General features: G+C 52.8%; 1 protein-coding gene across 10 annotated transcripts in view; it reads left to right on the top strand.

The window, feature by feature from the left end:
- The window catches only part of DAB2IP (DAB2 interacting protein), a 200536-nt gene that overhangs the window by 172739 nt on the left and 14295 nt on the right, over positions 1-13502 (top strand). For all 10 annotated transcript variants that reach the window (XM_032708472.1, XM_032708469.1, XM_032708470.1 and 7 more), the window contains 5 exons: positions 4269-4413; positions 6603-6747; positions 10286-10522; positions 11923-12124; positions 12265-12443. In XM_032708472.1, the coding sequence (XP_032564363.1) occupies positions 4269-4413; positions 6603-6747; positions 10286-10522; positions 11923-12124; positions 12265-12443 (908 nt within the window). The remainder of the gene's footprint in view (positions 1-4268; positions 4414-6602; positions 6748-10285; positions 10523-11922; positions 12125-12264; positions 12444-13502) is intronic.

The raw sequence follows: 13502 nt of genomic DNA, 5'->3' as shown, positions 1-13502 counted from the left end.
GGGAGCACTGCTCCCTTCTCCATCCTGGAAAGGCTGAGGACACAGGGAAGTGAGGATGCTGTGCATGTTCAGCCACAAACAGACCAGCAGCAGCCCTATCATTTCCCCCACAAAGAGTTTATCTCTCTGATAATATTTTATAGCAGCCATAGTGGAGCTAATCAGTCCTTTAATCAGTTTTATGAGCATCCCCACTGTTTTTCTCCATCTCCAAGCAGAGCAGTCAGAGTGGTTGGCAGGACTGGGAACACCAGTGGGTGCAGGGATCAGTGTAGGGATCTGACTCTCAGGGTGATGGGCACTTCCCAAGCCTCCTGTGTGGGATCCAGCCCCTCTGCCCTCATAAGGAGTGGTCACTCAGTGGGTTGGTGCTGTATCCCTGAGGTTTTCTCATTTCCCTGAGCAAGGTGATGGACAGAGATTCCTGTGTGTTAACCCTCATGTTGTCACTTCACTGCCTTTTCCCAAGGAGAATTAGAATATGCCAGAAGCAGTGAGGATGAGCTCCAGGGCTTGAAGGAGGGTACAGCACTACATTTCTTGGCAGAGAAGTGTCTGGAGCAGATTCTCAGAGGATCTGTGTGGTGGAACAGTCTGGGACTGGGGCTGGGGTCCTTGGTTTCACGTGGTCTGTCCAGGACCCATTCGCTGCCCCTCTACTGCTCTCCTTGCACAGCTCAGCACCACTGAGTGCCACGTTTCCCTCCCCTGTAGGTGTGTCCCAGCACTCCTCCACCTGTAACCTGTAGCCCTACCGACCCCTGGTGTTTTTCACCTTTGCATAAAGGCCCAGCTGGACTCTGAGCTAGTCTTTGAAATAAGCAGTAATCTTATTACCTTTATCAATTCAATCCTCTTAAGGTTAAGTCAATCCTATTAATCAGGCTTGTGATTTGGAGAACCTTATTATTTCAAAGTCAATCTGCCCACCAGTCAGTTACGATATGGGAGCGATCGGCCTCAGCCCGGAGGGTGTGTGACCCCCGTGGGGTGTGGGGGGGTCTCCTCAGCTCCCTGACACCCCACGGGCTCCAGCTGGCCAGGAGGACCTGCCCCAGGGGGGAGAGGTGCAGAATCCTTCCTGGTTTTGAACAGGATATATCCTGCAGGACTTGTGTTGTTTGTTGGCTCCCTGGAAAGCTCTCCTGCTTCCACCACAGCCCTGCCAGGCACCCAGCTGCCTTCATCCTTCTGCCTCCCAGGCTCAGGAGCTGGAGGGGCGGGAGTTGCCAGTGACACCCCTGGGCTCAGGAACTGGCACTTGGAACCCTCTAGGACGGGCATATTTAGTGTAGACAGACCCCTCAGTGGTAGGGTGGGCTCACTTGGCACTGGCAAGCTGTGGGATCAGGCTGCCAGGCTCCTGCCCACATGTCTGGAGCTGTGGAGGAGCTGCCTTGGAATAGCACACGCTGCTGTGGGCTCATGCTTGGTTTGTGTGCAAAGCACTGGAGACCAGCACAGCCTTGTGCTGTCTACTCTGAATTTATTTATTTATGAATTCTCTTCTTTATCAGCATATGTGCAGCGACTGGGGTCTCACAGGTTCAGCTCTGTCCAGTCTGAAGCAAAAAGCCTCAAAATAAACATGGAAACAGGCCTGAAGAACACTGGCACAGCCCTTAATTTTGACTGTAGACCTTTTCCTTCCCCTCTCGACTCCGATGTAATGAAATAAAGCATCTTATTTCTTCCATTGCCAGGGGCCCTAACTGAAAACAACCCCCTGCTGATCTCTGCTGCTCAGAAACAGGGAGTTTTATTGGCTTTAGTTATTGCATTTTATTCAGGACCTTGTATGTGGGTGAGTGAGGCCCCCGGAGGGATTCCACAAGTATTTGCATTCCATTTGTGTCTTCTGAGTGCTGGCTGCTGGAGTACTTAAGGCAGAGATACCACAAGTGTGATCCAGAGCCGATGTGGCTTTTTTGTGTGGAGGGAAGGACTGGAGGATGAGGTCTGGACCTTGGCCCTGGGACAGAAGTGGCAGGATAAGATGTCATGGGAACTGACCCCTGGACGAGGCGCCTTTCCCACGGCTGCCAAGAGCAGTCCCTGTGGAGGAACTCGCCCAAGGACACTGGCTGGGGGGATTGAGACCCCGGGTACATCCCAGGGGCAGGTCCTACAGCCTGGCAGGATGGCTCCTGCAGCCCGGGAAGGCTGCAGGGACAGGGAGAATTCTGTGGGCTGCTGCTGGGTGTCCTGGCTCTGCCCTCTTCCCCTGCACAGTTACAAGGCCAGGTTCTGCCGTGCTAAGCCCAGCTTTGGGTGCTGTGCCCTAATGGAGCTCTCTGGGATTTCAGCAGCTTTCCTTAACACTTTGGAGACAAAGGTTCCCTTTCCCAGCTGTTGAGCTGCAGGTGCTCCATAGGGAATGACAGCAGCAGCAGAGATTTCCAGGGGATATTTCTGGCTTTGTGTTGAGTCCTGCCGTGGAATTTTGCCTCGTTTAAATGCTAGTGAATTCTCTAGATCAGCTAAAATCATCCAAATTCACATCTTCTCTGGCTACCACTTGGCCTCTGGGTTTCCAGGACTCGGGCAGCCAGTGCTCAGCCAACAAGAGGGGGAAAAGCAAACACTTGGCTGAGAGACGCTGTAAAACTTGGTGTTCCTGAGGTAATTAGTATGTTGGGAAAGTGACAGGAAAGAGAATCAAGCAAAGCCAAGGTCAGTGGCTGCTAATTAAGAATCAGCACCTTGTGTCAGCCTGAGCGGTGGCTTGGAATTGAAACGTACCCTGGGAGAGCCCCGGGAAGATAAAGGTGATAGAGTTACCCAGATAGCAGCTAACGGGATTTGAGCAGGGTTTAAAGTTTCATTCCAGCTTGGCTGATAAAAGGGGCAAAATGAGAGAAAATAGCAGGGGGAGGCTGTGCTTTGCTTCCAGGAGGGATTTTTGCCTCTGCAGCTGCCGGAGCGTTGCAGACGTAGCGGGATCTGAGGAAGGGCATCTTCTGACTGGAGAAATAATGGAAGTGACTTTTCATTTATTTAGCCCTAAGCTCCTTCTTTGGCTTTTTTGAAGGTTTTTGGAGGAAGGTTGGTCCCAGTCACAGTGTTGTGGGAATGTGGGAGCAGTGGGTTTGTTGGGTGCTCTGGGAACTGTGCTGTGCTTGGGAATGGCAGGGACACTGGGACACTGCGTGGCAGCCTGGGGTGCTCCTTCTGCCCCTGCCAGCAACCAGGGCTGCAACTGGTACTGCCATGAGGAATGAAGGAGAATTTCTTAGTGGAAGGTCGTTACTGAGCAGATTATTTTGGTTTAGTAAAAGGGAGTTTAAGAAGGTGCCCTTGGTTGTGGAAGTGAATGTGTCTGTCAACGTTTCTCTGTCTCCTGCGTGGGGAAGCTGTCAGAGGGTGATTTGCACAGTGCCAGCCCCTCTTTCCATTGTCATCCAGGTGAGTGGTGACACTCAGCACCTGGTGCAGGAGGAGGAGCCAGGCATGGGCAGAGCTGCTCTGCCCATGAGCAGTGCAGAGACATGTATCAGCATTAGGAGCTGCCTGGCATTCCTCCTGCGTTAGCCCTGGCTGCAGCACAGGAGCTGCTGACCCTCTGCTCAGTGAGCTCTGGGACTGAAGCAGATTTGGAGCTCTCTCTGAAATGCTGGTTTTCCTCTAGAATTTGCAATCCAAGAGCCCAGACTGGGGCAGGGGCAGCTGTCAGGGGCTGCTCCTGCTCACCCCTTCCACTGCTGGGCAGCACAGAGGATTATCACAGCCCATGGGTTTGGTTGTGTGCACATCAGACCAAAAATGTGCCCAAAATGGGCTCTGTTGCAGTGCTGTTTATCTCCAAGAATACTGGGAAAACAGGACATTGGAGCATCTCAGTGCATATCCAGGCTTGATTCTCAGCCATTAGTTGTGGGCACAGCTCGTGACATCGGAGCATGGCCCTGGTTTGCAGCAGTGCACTTGGACACCAAACACAGCCACGTTTCACAGGGGAGAAGAGGTTTCACCCACAAAATGTGAGGGTGCTGGGAGCCCAGCCACTGCTGGAGGGGCAAATGCAGCGCAGGTCTGGGATGAGTCGCTGGGGGGCAAAAGTTGGGGCTCTCCAGAGATTTATTTCTCCTCTTGTCCCCATGAGGGAGTTGGGCAGGTAGCAAGGCAGGTGCACACACAGGATCACCCGCAGCACCTCCACACCCTCGGGTGTCTCACGAAGGTGGGGCCTCCCCCGGGGCCGGGGCGGCGGCTGCTCTGCGGGACCAGCACGTGTCTGTGTGTGACCCACCATGGGCTTTGCTTTCCAGGATTTCTTGACTGACCTGATGATGTCTGAAGTTGATCGCTGTGGTGAGAATGAGCATCTCATTTTCAGGGAGAACACACTGGCCACCAAAGCGATCGAAGAATACCTGAAGCTGGTGGGGCAGAAATACTTGCAAGATGCCTTAGGTACGTACAGAGCGTTGGCAGCTCTTGCCCAGAGAGGGTTCTCCGAGCTGCAGGGTGGGGACCTTCACCTGAGCCCTGATGGCCATCAGAGGCACCAGCACTTACCTGCTGGAGGGTCTCCCTGGCAGCAGGTCTGAGAGTGGACATGGCTGTGAGGAGCTCTCTGCTCCCAGGGGAAGGTGACCGCTGAGCTGGCGCTTCCCTCTGCTCTCAGAGGAGATAACAAATGGATGTTTGAAGGCATTATGCTGCCTGCCAGGTCTTCTGTCTCAGCACTGGCCGTGTCACGGACTGATTGAATCCTTCCCCCCTTACACCCCCCACCAGAGACGCTCCTGCAGTGCTCCCGAGTCAGAAGAGATCTCCCAAGTCAGTGATGAGCTGCCTCCCGGATCACCCAGCGCTGGGAACCCTCCTGGTGCTTTCTCTTTTTTTTTAAGTGCTGGCTCTGTTTATGGCTCCAAAAATATTTCTCTTGATGCAAATGAAAATAATTAGAAGCTTCTGCTTCTGGGCAGGTCAGGAAGGAATTGCTGTGTGCAGGCAGCACAGCACGAGGATGGGGAGAGGCTGCCTTGGAATGAGCTCAGCCAGAGGCAGCTCCTTTGGATCCGCATCCCAGAGCGGAATGAGCAGGGTTTCTATTGAGGTGTTAATTTTTCAGTGTGTTGGGTTCCTGCTAGTGGATTTGTGTTATTTTAGCAAGGAGAAAAGAAGCATAAATACTTTATTAAGAGAATAATAATAATGACAGCATTGAGGAAAGGGAAATAATTGATCAAATTCAGGCAAAGCAACAGAGAGCCCAGAAGAATAGCAAAAAGAATATTATTTATATCTGCCTTGTAATGCTTTCTGGTTGAAGGCAAGACTGTAAGTAGATTATCTCATATAATTTCTCAAAAGCTGGAATATTAATGAAATCAGAGAATTTTGAAATATTCCCTTTTTGGGGCTCAGTGCTGCCAGGCCCATCTTGTGCAGGAGGAACCTGGGGTTCTTGTTCAGTGTTGGCATGCTGGTTGTGAGTGACCTTTTATCAGTGAGATGGTTCCCCTGCGTGTCACAAGGTGCCCCAGGGCAGCGTGGCACTGTCCTGGAGCCATGGAGCAGGTAATGGGGCCAGGTAAGAACAGCAGGCATCACCTGCAGGTGAACAGAGTGGCTCCAGAGCTCCCTGGCAGAGCTGAAAATACATTGGAGAGACTCTCCAGTATATAATTAAAATCTGTTTTGGCAATAGGGAAGGAATGCAGACTGGAGTGGGGAGAAAACAGGATGGGAAAATCCAAGGCAGACAGGAATTAGGAGCAAACCACCTGGAATGAGAAGAGAACCAAAGCAGACCTTTCTGCCAGAACATCACCCGAGCTAAACAAGGGTGCCTTTTCATCCCTGCTGTCCCATCCCCTGGTGCCCCCAGTCACTGCTGGGATGGAGGACTGACCCCCCCTCTCGAGGTGGGACACCCCCTCAGCCAGGTGTGGGGGCTGTGCCCAGGTCCCCCAGGGTGAAGGGTGGCCCGAGAGCAGGAGCTGGTGCAGCAGCCACAGTGTGAGCCTCTGCAAGGGTGAGGAGCAGCCAGGCAGCAAACAGGAGCACAGGCAATCTCAGAGAAATATTTTCATTTAATTTCGTGTGATGTTCAGCTCAAAATAAACCAAGTAAATTGTTTCTTTCCTTTAATTACCTGTTTCTCCTGTGAATCACAGTGGCTTGTCAGTGCCAGGGCACAGTCTGCAGTAGCAGGCCATGCTACCAATAATTAGAGAGCTTGCCAGCATCCTTCCTGCTGGATTAGCCCGAGGGAGCGTCTCTGGAACTGGAGCGTGGGGGGTCGGGCTGTGGAAGCGGGTGCTTGGCAGCAGAGTCCTGATGCAATATCCCACAGCCACGGGGGCAGAGCTGCCAGCTGGGGAAGAGGGATGGAATGTGCTCCTCAGGACCCGGGTGCAGGGTGTGCTATGCTGGTTACGAGCTCCCAAGGCACTGCCAGGCTCTCCTGGGCCCTCCTGGAGAGCTGGAGAGCTGGCTGGGGCTCTGGGGTCACCACCTGCTCCCATAGCCATCTTCTCTTCCGGTGTGATGGGGTCCCAGGGAGCTGCTGGGGCACTGGAGCTTAGGAACAGAGTTGCTTGAAAGCTCCTCTAGTGTCTCCAAACCCATCACCAACTCTCTCTGTTTTCCAGGGGAATTTATCAAGGCGCTGTACGAATCAGATGAAAATTGTGAGGTGGATCCCAGCAAGTGTTCGTCTGCAGACCTTCCTGAACATCAGGGCAACCTGAAGATGTGCTGTGAGCTGGCCTTCTGCAAGATCATCAACTCCTACTGGTGGGTGTCCAGGGAGCGTTGCTCCCTCGGCTCGCACGGAGTGGGGCAGGGTGGCAGGGGTCTGTCTGCAGGTGGTGGGACCTGTCCCATAGCAGCTTGTCAGAGAGCTTTGGAGGGGAGCTGTGGGGCCCTGCCCACGTCCTGGTGGTCCAGGAGTAGGTGAGATAGCAGCTGCTGCTCTGCCAGAGTTTGGGGTGTCAGTTCTAGGGGTGCGACAGCCTCGTGGATTCTCCATCACCCTTGTTTTCAGAGGTGCTGGAGGGTCACTGGGGCACAGGGATGGGGCACTGGAGTCAAGGAACACAAAATGCCTTTGCCAATGTGACCCATTCAGAGAGGCACTTGATGCCAAATGTGTATGAAATTCTGGAGTAAAGGGCAGAAATGCATGTCCTGGGTCTCCCACCCATGGAATGAATCAGTCTGGGTGCATCTCCCCGAGCGTCCGGTGAAGCTCTGAAATCCTGCAGCAGGCAGGGACCCAGCACAGGCAGCTTTTGTTTGGGCAGATGTTCCCTGGTTGCAGTGCTGGAGCTGGGAGGATGCTGCTGTTCTCCCAGGTTGCTGCTTGGCTCAGCATCCCACATTCCTCTGGGTTAACCCCAGTCTCTCCCAGCCCTGGGCGGCTGCCGGGGCACGATGGGAGCCCGATGGGAGCCCGTTGCCTCCTTGGCCCAGGGCCTGGTATGCAGCTGGAGGCATTTCCGAGTTGTTTGTTCTCAGGGTAAAGGTTCTTGCTACCAGTTGGGACAGGCCTGAATATCCCAGATTTGTCAGAGTGAGGCAGCTGTATCCTGCTGTGGAGTTGGCTGTTGTGTATGCTGTGCTCATGGTGTTCCTGCTGGAACTGGGAGCCAGGAGCCCCTGCCCCAGTGAACCTGCTGCCTGCAAAGGTAACCTGAAAGGTGGAAAAGATGGGCTTGTGACTCTCTTTACTTGGAGAAATAAAAATATTGTCTCTGTGCTTCGTGCTAACGTACCCAGAGCCTCTCATCCTGATCGTGAGAGAAGGAGCATTTTTGTCCCACTGCTGGATTTCCAGCCTTCCTGCTTAAAATCTGGGCTTAGTTTTTATTAATATATTTAGTAGCAACACTGTTGCTTGCAAAGCATCAGCTAGGGATAATATTGAAGGAAGGAAGTCCTTCATAATGAGGATTTATCATTTTCTCTCCTATCCCAGCTGTTGTGTTGAGGTCAGAAAACTTATTATAAGTAATTTCCCAGGATATTGAGTGTGCCCTCCTGCAAGCCAGGAAGGGAATTGCTTTTCCTGATCCTGCTCAGGGAGACAGCAAGGAGCAAGAGGTTCCCTCAGGCTGCTGTTATCCACCATAGGTACACAAAGGGCAGGTTCTTTACAGGTATCCTATCCCTTATCCTGGGCCAATTAACAACTCTGACTCAGGAATGGCATTTATCTGCTCTCCCAGGAGGGATTTACCACTTCTAGTCACCAGTGGATTATAATTGTTTGAATTAATGTCTTCCTAAAAATACCCAAAGCGGCACTAAAAGGTCACTCTAAAAATAGTCTTGAAAAGTGACCTAAGGAGAGTCAGGAATGCACAGGAAGTTCGTTCTTCCAAGGAAGGCTGGAGCAGCTGAGCTGCTGCTCTGAGTGGTTCCCCCTCGGTGCTTTGTGCTCAGCGGTTCCCGGGGATTAATTGGGCTGATGAGTGTTGGGATTGGCCAAGGTATCCTGACAGCCAAGGATCCTGCTTTAAATAGAGCCTGGAGTGCGCATCTGCGGAGAGAGGCAGGCGGAGGAAAGGGGTTTACAATAACCGAAAATTGTTATAATTATGACATAATTTGGACATCTGGAAAGTTTCGGTGTAAGCAGAATTTCAGCATGTGGAAGCTCGTTACTGGGAAGTTGGGTAATGAATTACGGGCCCGTTTGTCACATAAAGCCGACGAGCTGAATTCCATCCGCTGTGGCACAATTAAACTTCCACGGGCTCCAGCCCCTGATGGGGAACGTGCAGCCAGGGCTGCTTTTCAGGGGTTTACTTTCCAGTAACTGCATAACCTGTCCCGATCATTCAAGCCTTAAATTGCTTAAAGGATTCTCTTGTTTCTGGGCAAATACCGTGAAGAAAAAGGGCTTTGTCCAATTGTGTGGATCAAGCCAAAGACAGAGGAGAATCTATCCAGCTGAAGACGGTGGCTAATGTTATTTGTAAAGCTTGAGGTAAAAGCTCATGAGAGTGAAAGTGAGAAGCCAGCACAGAGCAAAAGCTGAACGGGATGGCAGCATTTGCCAGGCACTTTTATGGAGTGTCAGCAGCATGTTGGAAGGGTAAAGAGGAACTGGAGAAAGGCTCTGCCTGCGGGCTTGAAGAACGGCTGCAGGGCCAGAGGCCATGGCTGGGTGGCTGCAGGGCTCCTGCCCCTCTGACAGACCCCAAACCCACAGGTCCTGAACTCTGTGGCTGTGGCAAGGAGCAGGCAGTTGGTGTTGGTGAGCAGTGTCCGTAGCCCTGGGAAGCAGAGGCTGGAGAATGTGGAGCACTGGCAGCAGGAGGATTGCCCCTGTATTTGCCCAGAGCCCTGAGAGTGCTGCCACAGGGACAGTGATGGGTAGGAGGGCTCCTCTCTTTTGGAGCCTCCCACCTGGTTCGTGCTGTTGGTGTCTCTGGCCATGCAATTCCCATGGTTTTCTCCCCTTCTTGGTTGTGAACAGTTCAGCCCGGGGCAGTCAGTCCCACCAAGGGGACAGGCCAGCTGGCTTTGCTTCACTTCTACCAGATAGTCCCTACAGCAAAACTGGGAAACACCATCCTCGGAAATGGCTGTTTGTAAAGGGGATTTATGGCCTAAAATGCAGCCTGAACCCCCCTTCACCCTGCTTTGGTACTCCTGGCTGTCAGTGATCATCTCAGGGTGTGAGACAAGTACGGTGGTTCCTGGCTGGGGTGGTGGGAGTTGTGTGCCAGGGACACAGGGACCCACGGTGGGACCCAGTGCCAGCCTTCTCCCAGGTGGGAGTATCCAGCTGAATAAACAACACGTGCTGGGAACAGGATAAGGTGGGAGCAGGGGGCTGGGGAGGGCCGAGCAGGAACAGGCAGCAGTTCTCCAGCGATAAGGGCTGCTGCAGAGAGTGTCTGCTGGACCCAGGGGAGTTCTAGCATCCGGGAAAGGCAGGCTGAGGTCTGTGCAGCTACAAGGCTGGAGTAACTCCGGTGGGGCTCTGTGTTTGTACTAAGCACACTGGGATTTGATCCAGGTGCTTGAACAGGAGTATTACAATTTGCAGAGCCCTCCCTCCAAGCTCCAGCTGTGCTGGAGACCCTGGAGCTACTGGTGATTCATGGCACAGCCAGCTGAGTCCTGATAAGCTGCTGTGCACAGTTTGTTTCATATCCCAGCCTTCCCAGTTGTCCAGGGTCTTGGCACCCGGCACAACCAGGACACTGGGCTGATGGAAGCTGCCCCTCTCACAGCTCTACAGAGCAGCTCTTTCCCGTGTGGTTTGAGTCTCCTGACGCTCTAACCCTGACAGACACTGCCTGCCCTTCTGTCCTTTCAGCGTCTTCCCAAGGGAGCTCAAAGAAGTTTTTGCCTCGTGGCGACAGGAGTGCAGCAACCGGGGCCGCCCCGACATCAGCGAGCGCCTGATCAGTGCCTCCCTGTTCCTGCGGTTCCTGTGCCCGGCCATCATGTCCCCGTCCCTCTTCAGCCTCCTGCAGGAGTACCCCGACGACCGCACCGCGCGCACCCTGACCCTCATCGCCAAGGTCACCCAGAACCTCGCCAACTTCGCCAAGTAAGCCGGGCTGCGGGAGCGGGAGGGGGGAGGGAACCTTCGGGTGTGTGGCAGAGCCACGTGGATCCCACACCCGCTGCTCCTTCCCTCGCTGGAAAGGGCCTGTGAGCTTCCTGTTGGCTTTTCCCCCCCCATCGCTCTGGGACTGACTGTTGGGTCAGGGAGATCATTAAAGTTTCCAAAACAGGACATGTTTTATGAGCAGGAAAACAGGCTGTTTTGACCACAGGGATGAGCAGCGGGATGGCAGCGGGGACACAGTCCTGTGGTGTCCCGCGGGTATGGGACCAGACCCGACCAGCAGCAGTGGTGTGCACAGCTCAGGAGCTGCTCTGTCCCTCCTTTGAGCTCTGGGACCTTCCCTGCTATTAAAATGCAGCTGTCTGAACTGGGAAAGCCTGAGAAGAGAACAGGGACACCATCAATTCTTAACTAAGCCCATTGGTTTGATGGAAACAAAGCGAGAGATTTCTGAAAATCTTTTTCACTGGCTGCAGCTCTGAGCTCCTTATCCTGAGCTCTGATAACAAAATGATGAGCTTTCTGTAACATGAATGGACAGTTTCTGTCTAAAGCTTCTTAGATCTGGAGACTGGCTTAGTGCTCACACCCACAGTCAGGAACACCCGAACGTGCACAGGACGCAGGCGGGAGATGTACAAGTGTGTTACACTCGATGACAGGAATTCTCTGTACACCCGACCAATCCCTGACTAAAGGGCTTTCAGATTTCCAGCACTCAAGGAAAGGCTCTTTAACTAAGCTGACATTAGTCAAGCCAAAGTGATCAAGCAGAGCTATCCCTGAGCACTGGGCCTGTCCCACAGAACCAACTGCAGCTGGGACAGCCCAACCACTAGGCCCTCCCTGTTGTGCTCTAAATAAGACACACGAGTGAGGGTGGAGTGCTTGGAGGGCAGAAGGAGGTGGCAGGAAGCCCAAGCTGGCCCAGCTGCAGGGGTGGCTCTCCAGGGTGAGCCCCAGAGCAGTTGTGCCTGCGTTGCTGAAGAGTGCAGGATTCCTACTGCCAGCAACTGAGGGTGATTGTTGTGACAGCATCTTGATTTCCAGTGACAGGTCCTGTTTCTGGAGGCTGTGCCCTGACCCAGCAGTAAGAGAGGGTCCATTACCAACAACTCCTGTGTTTCTCTAGCTTTCACCTCCATTTGTGCTGTGGAGATCCCACACTGATGAGGACTTAGCTGGATCAGGCTGGGGTTACTTTTGTTTCCATGATCAGTGAGGTGTGCCGGGTGCCTGCTGGCAGCCCAGGGATCCCAAAGGCTCTGAAGGGTTCAGATGCCAGAGGAGGGTTCTTACCTGCATATGTACCTGCCCTTTCTGTGAACTGCCCTTCTTTTTACAGGATTTAGCTGAAATCCATGTTGCTTTCTCGATAGGTTTGGCAGCAAAGAGGAATACATGTCCTTTATGAATCAGTTCCTGGAACATGAATGGACTAACATGCAGAGGTTTCTCCTGGAGATTTCCAATCCTGAAACCATCTCAAACACAGCTGGCTTTGAGGGCTACATCGACCTGGGCCGGGAACTGTCCACGTTGCACTCACTACTCTGGGAAGTCATTTCCCAACTGGAGCAGGTACCCAGGGGGTGGAAATGATGGGGGAAATATTGTCAGTGTGATTCACTGAAGGGACTGTGCAGCAGCTGGCAAAGCCCACGGTTCTCTAGCCAAAAGCACGAGATGTTGGTAGTAATTCTGCTCTCTCCTCTGCCCAGGGCACTGCCACGAAGCTGGGCCCTCTGCCCCGGATCCTGAGGGACGTGAACGCGGCGCTCAGCAACCCGGCCTGCGTGCAGGTCTCGGTCACCGCCGACCACGGCGCCTCCACGCCCAGCGCTGGCAACAGCATCTCTGCAGGGCTCCAGAAAATGGTGATAGAGAATGACCTGTCTGGGTAAGAGATGAACCGTGGCCGGGCCACACGCCAGGGAAATGTGGAGTATTCGTGCAGGGACAGGCAGGACAGGGTGCAGTGTGCTGCTGTCCAGTCCATTGACCATTTCCCATCACAGAGCTGATCCTGGATGCAGTTCTGCTCTGACACTGCCAGAGCAGTGGGGGGTAGTGCCAGCCTGTGGCTCCATCCTGAGCCCTTTCAGAGCCAAAACTGGGCATGTGGTCTGGGAAATCAGGAACCTGGTGGTCCCACTCTCGGCTGTTGAGAAGCAAAATGTTCATCTTTTGAGGACTTGAGAGTCGGTTTGTGCTGACCTCAAGATGATGGGTGTCATCAGTAAGGAGCGTTTGAGATGTACAGGATTGGCCTTACCCATCTTTGTAAGACATAGGGTATGTGCTGAATTCACTGAGATCCAAACCTGCTGTTTCTGTAACAGTTGCCAAGCTGTAGAGGCCTCACAATGAGTTCCAGACTGCTCTGTCCAGTTTTTATAAAACTGGGTGTTTTTAATGATGAGCAGTGATTCACAGACACAGTCACCTACATACTTTTTGCCCTGATTAAGTAAGGAGCTTTATTCATGGGGAAGAATGAGGCTGTTGCAGACCTCTGATGTTTCTGTTTGTGGAAAATGAAATGGAGCCCACACAAATGGAAAGACTGTGCTAGTAAAATAGTTTGTAAGTGGAAACTAGATAATATTTAACAGTTTAATTAGAAATGAAAGGCAGCAATGGCACTGGACTTCCTCTAATCAGAGCTTTCATCTCTAGTGCTTCCCAGCATGAGGTGCAATTATTTGTCTAATGCTATGGAGGATCTCTGACAATATGCTTCTCCCCAAATACTTGCTTACAATGCACCATCTTTGATCAGCAGAATATTCGCATTAAGCTACTGCAAAGCTCTCTCTTCCTATCCCCAAGAAATCAATATTGCATGAATGTGTGTTGCAGCAGGAATGGGGGGATAACCTTCAGCTGCCAGGCTTTAGCTCTGCTGCGCTTGCTGACCCTGGGAGGCCTGGTGTGGATCTGGCCCCCACGGTGTTCT

Source organism: Chiroxiphia lanceolata, chromosome 21 (assembly GCF_009829145.1).
Source record: "Chiroxiphia lanceolata isolate bChiLan1 chromosome 21, bChiLan1.pri, whole genome shotgun sequence".
In the NCBI taxonomy this organism is placed as follows: Eukaryota; Metazoa; Chordata; class Aves; order Passeriformes; family Pipridae; genus Chiroxiphia; species Chiroxiphia lanceolata.
This window is presented reverse-complemented; position numbering and strand designations above follow the sequence as displayed.